General features: G+C 36.7%; 1 protein-coding gene across 1 annotated transcript in view; it reads right to left on the minus strand.

Annotated features, from left to right (window-relative positions):
• LOC119594247 overlaps positions 1-2228 on the minus strand; it is a gene marked incomplete in the record, with an annotated part of 93703 nt that overhangs the window by 3872 nt on the left and 87603 nt on the right. Inside the window, 1 exon segment of the mRNA XM_037943316.1 lies at positions 2125-2197. Coding sequence (XP_037799244.1) covers positions 2125-2197 — 73 coding nt within the window.

The following is a 2228-nucleotide window of genomic DNA, read 5'->3' on the forward strand; positions in this document are numbered from 1 at the left end:
ACACCCTTTTGGTTAGTGCCTCGTGCTACACAAATCATGCAGCAGTTCTGCTCTATACTGTAGTTACACTTTTTCTCTAAGGGAGGCTAAGATCTATTGTTATTTTTTTTTGTTAATAGAGGAAAGTTGAACAAGGATCACTTGCACACACACAAACGACAGAAAAGCGAAGAACTCTGAACAAAAAACACAAAGAATAGCAGATTTTTCATGACACATAAGCAAAATATTCTTTAAACCATAAAACACACAAAAATATCTCAACCCACATTTATCAGCACTATATACGCAGACGTATATTACAAACACAAACTAGATCTACACATTGACTATAAACATACCCTATCACATTTTTCAAACATTATTCAAAAGTATAAGGAAGACAATCAAACAGTATCTAACCAAATAGATACAAAAATACAGTGAAGATACACTATAAACATAAATTACAATTATTAAGGGATCTAATCTAAAAAAATATCTGTCCATTCGTGGTGTACTATTAGTCAACAGTTCTGTATTCATTGTACAAGATAGTACATTTTATGCAGACTGTGTGTGTCTGTGTGTGCTCTAAGGGGCAAGGAAAGCAGTGGGAAGCAGCTGGACTCTAATGTAATCATTCTGTTCTAAGGGGGATGCCACTCTAGCTAATCACAGAGCTGGAAAAAGAGATATCGAGAGCAAACCACACCAAGTTATAGAAGTCGTGTTTGGGAAGCCTGTGTATGAACAGTCAGATGGCAGATGGAGCATACTCATTTCACTATCATAAAAGTGGTTAGAAGGCATAACCAATCAGTATGCTACATAGTCCATCCACTTCAACAAAATCTTTCCAAACACCAACAGTGGAGGGACAGCTGAGAGCGGCGATGTTCTATCTAAAAGAACACTGGGAACCTTGTGATCCAACTCTACCTTACTCTCGTACTCTGCTGTGGATCTCTTACAGAAGTCTAGGATGATTTTTTTGATTGTGGCAGCATTGTGTCTGATAATTGGCAGGGCCAAGGAGAAGGGACTGGGGAAACACAGGAGGAGTTAGATGTTGTCCCAAGAAATCTTTAACCATTGATTTAGAAGGAACCAATGATCAGTTGTATAATCAAGGGAGAAAACCTATAGGTGTGTATGGTAAGCACGGGGAATTGTAGACGTGGGAGGGTGACACCACAAGCACCACAGGTATGCCCTGGCCAAATACAGGGTGTGGGAGAGCCTGAACCAGGCAGAGAAGACAGAGATATGAAGAGGAAACAATATACTCAATATATGGGTAGAAATACAACAAGATATAAAAACATAAATATGCATCTAATGTATACCCTGTAAAAAATCTTCAAGGATGTGTGTAATAATGTTGAAGACTACTTTTAAGCAAAATATCCCCAGAGTAACAATGCACATATCATTCACTTTGATTAATGTAGTAAAGCAGAGTCTGATAATCATGTGGAGTTTAGTGTGAATTTATCACAATGCATATTTTTAATATTACATTATCAAGTTCTGCAGTACAACATAATCAAACTTTTATAGCCAAAAGCTTTGTTTATACAATGAATGGCACAAAGCACTCTTAACATATGTTGGAGGCTGTCCTTTGTCCTCTCCAAAAACTACCTATCCTGTCTAAAACAGGCTGGTACACCAAGCACAGGAGACATTTCTACAATTAAGCATATGAACTAGTTTTAACCTGAAATCTTCTTGAAGAAAAAAAAACAGATATTATACATGACAGTATATACAATAACCACCCTGTATTGTGACCCTGAAAGCAAATTTTTTCAAGCAATATCTATTTATGCCCCAAGTCTATTCCCCCTAATGACAAGAAACATAAAGATGGATGAAATGACATTTGCAGGTTTTCTTTAAGAATATCCAACCACTTAGGTCTTTTTATTTCTTAAGCAAACATAATTTCATCCATATTCTATCCACATTTGAACCCTGTACCATATCAATATCATCAGCCAAATGAATTCAAAGCAAAATTGTCACACAGAAATAGATCCCTGCTAATAGTGCTTTGAAGACCTAGTCCTGCTAATGATACTATGGACTGAAGAATGTACATTTCTTGCAATTAACCTCCAATTCTTATTAGCAACTTACTTTGGTGTGCGGGGGGTTTGCGAGTCCATTTGCTTGAACTTGTCAAATGGGGACACAACCTTTTTGCTGTCAACTGAAAAAAAAAATAATATAATAGCATAGTC

The sequence above is a fragment of the Penaeus monodon genome, chromosome 33, assembly GCF_015228065.2.
Source record: "Penaeus monodon isolate SGIC_2016 chromosome 33, NSTDA_Pmon_1, whole genome shotgun sequence".
NCBI classification, from domain to species: Eukaryota; Metazoa; Arthropoda; class Malacostraca; order Decapoda; family Penaeidae; genus Penaeus; species Penaeus monodon.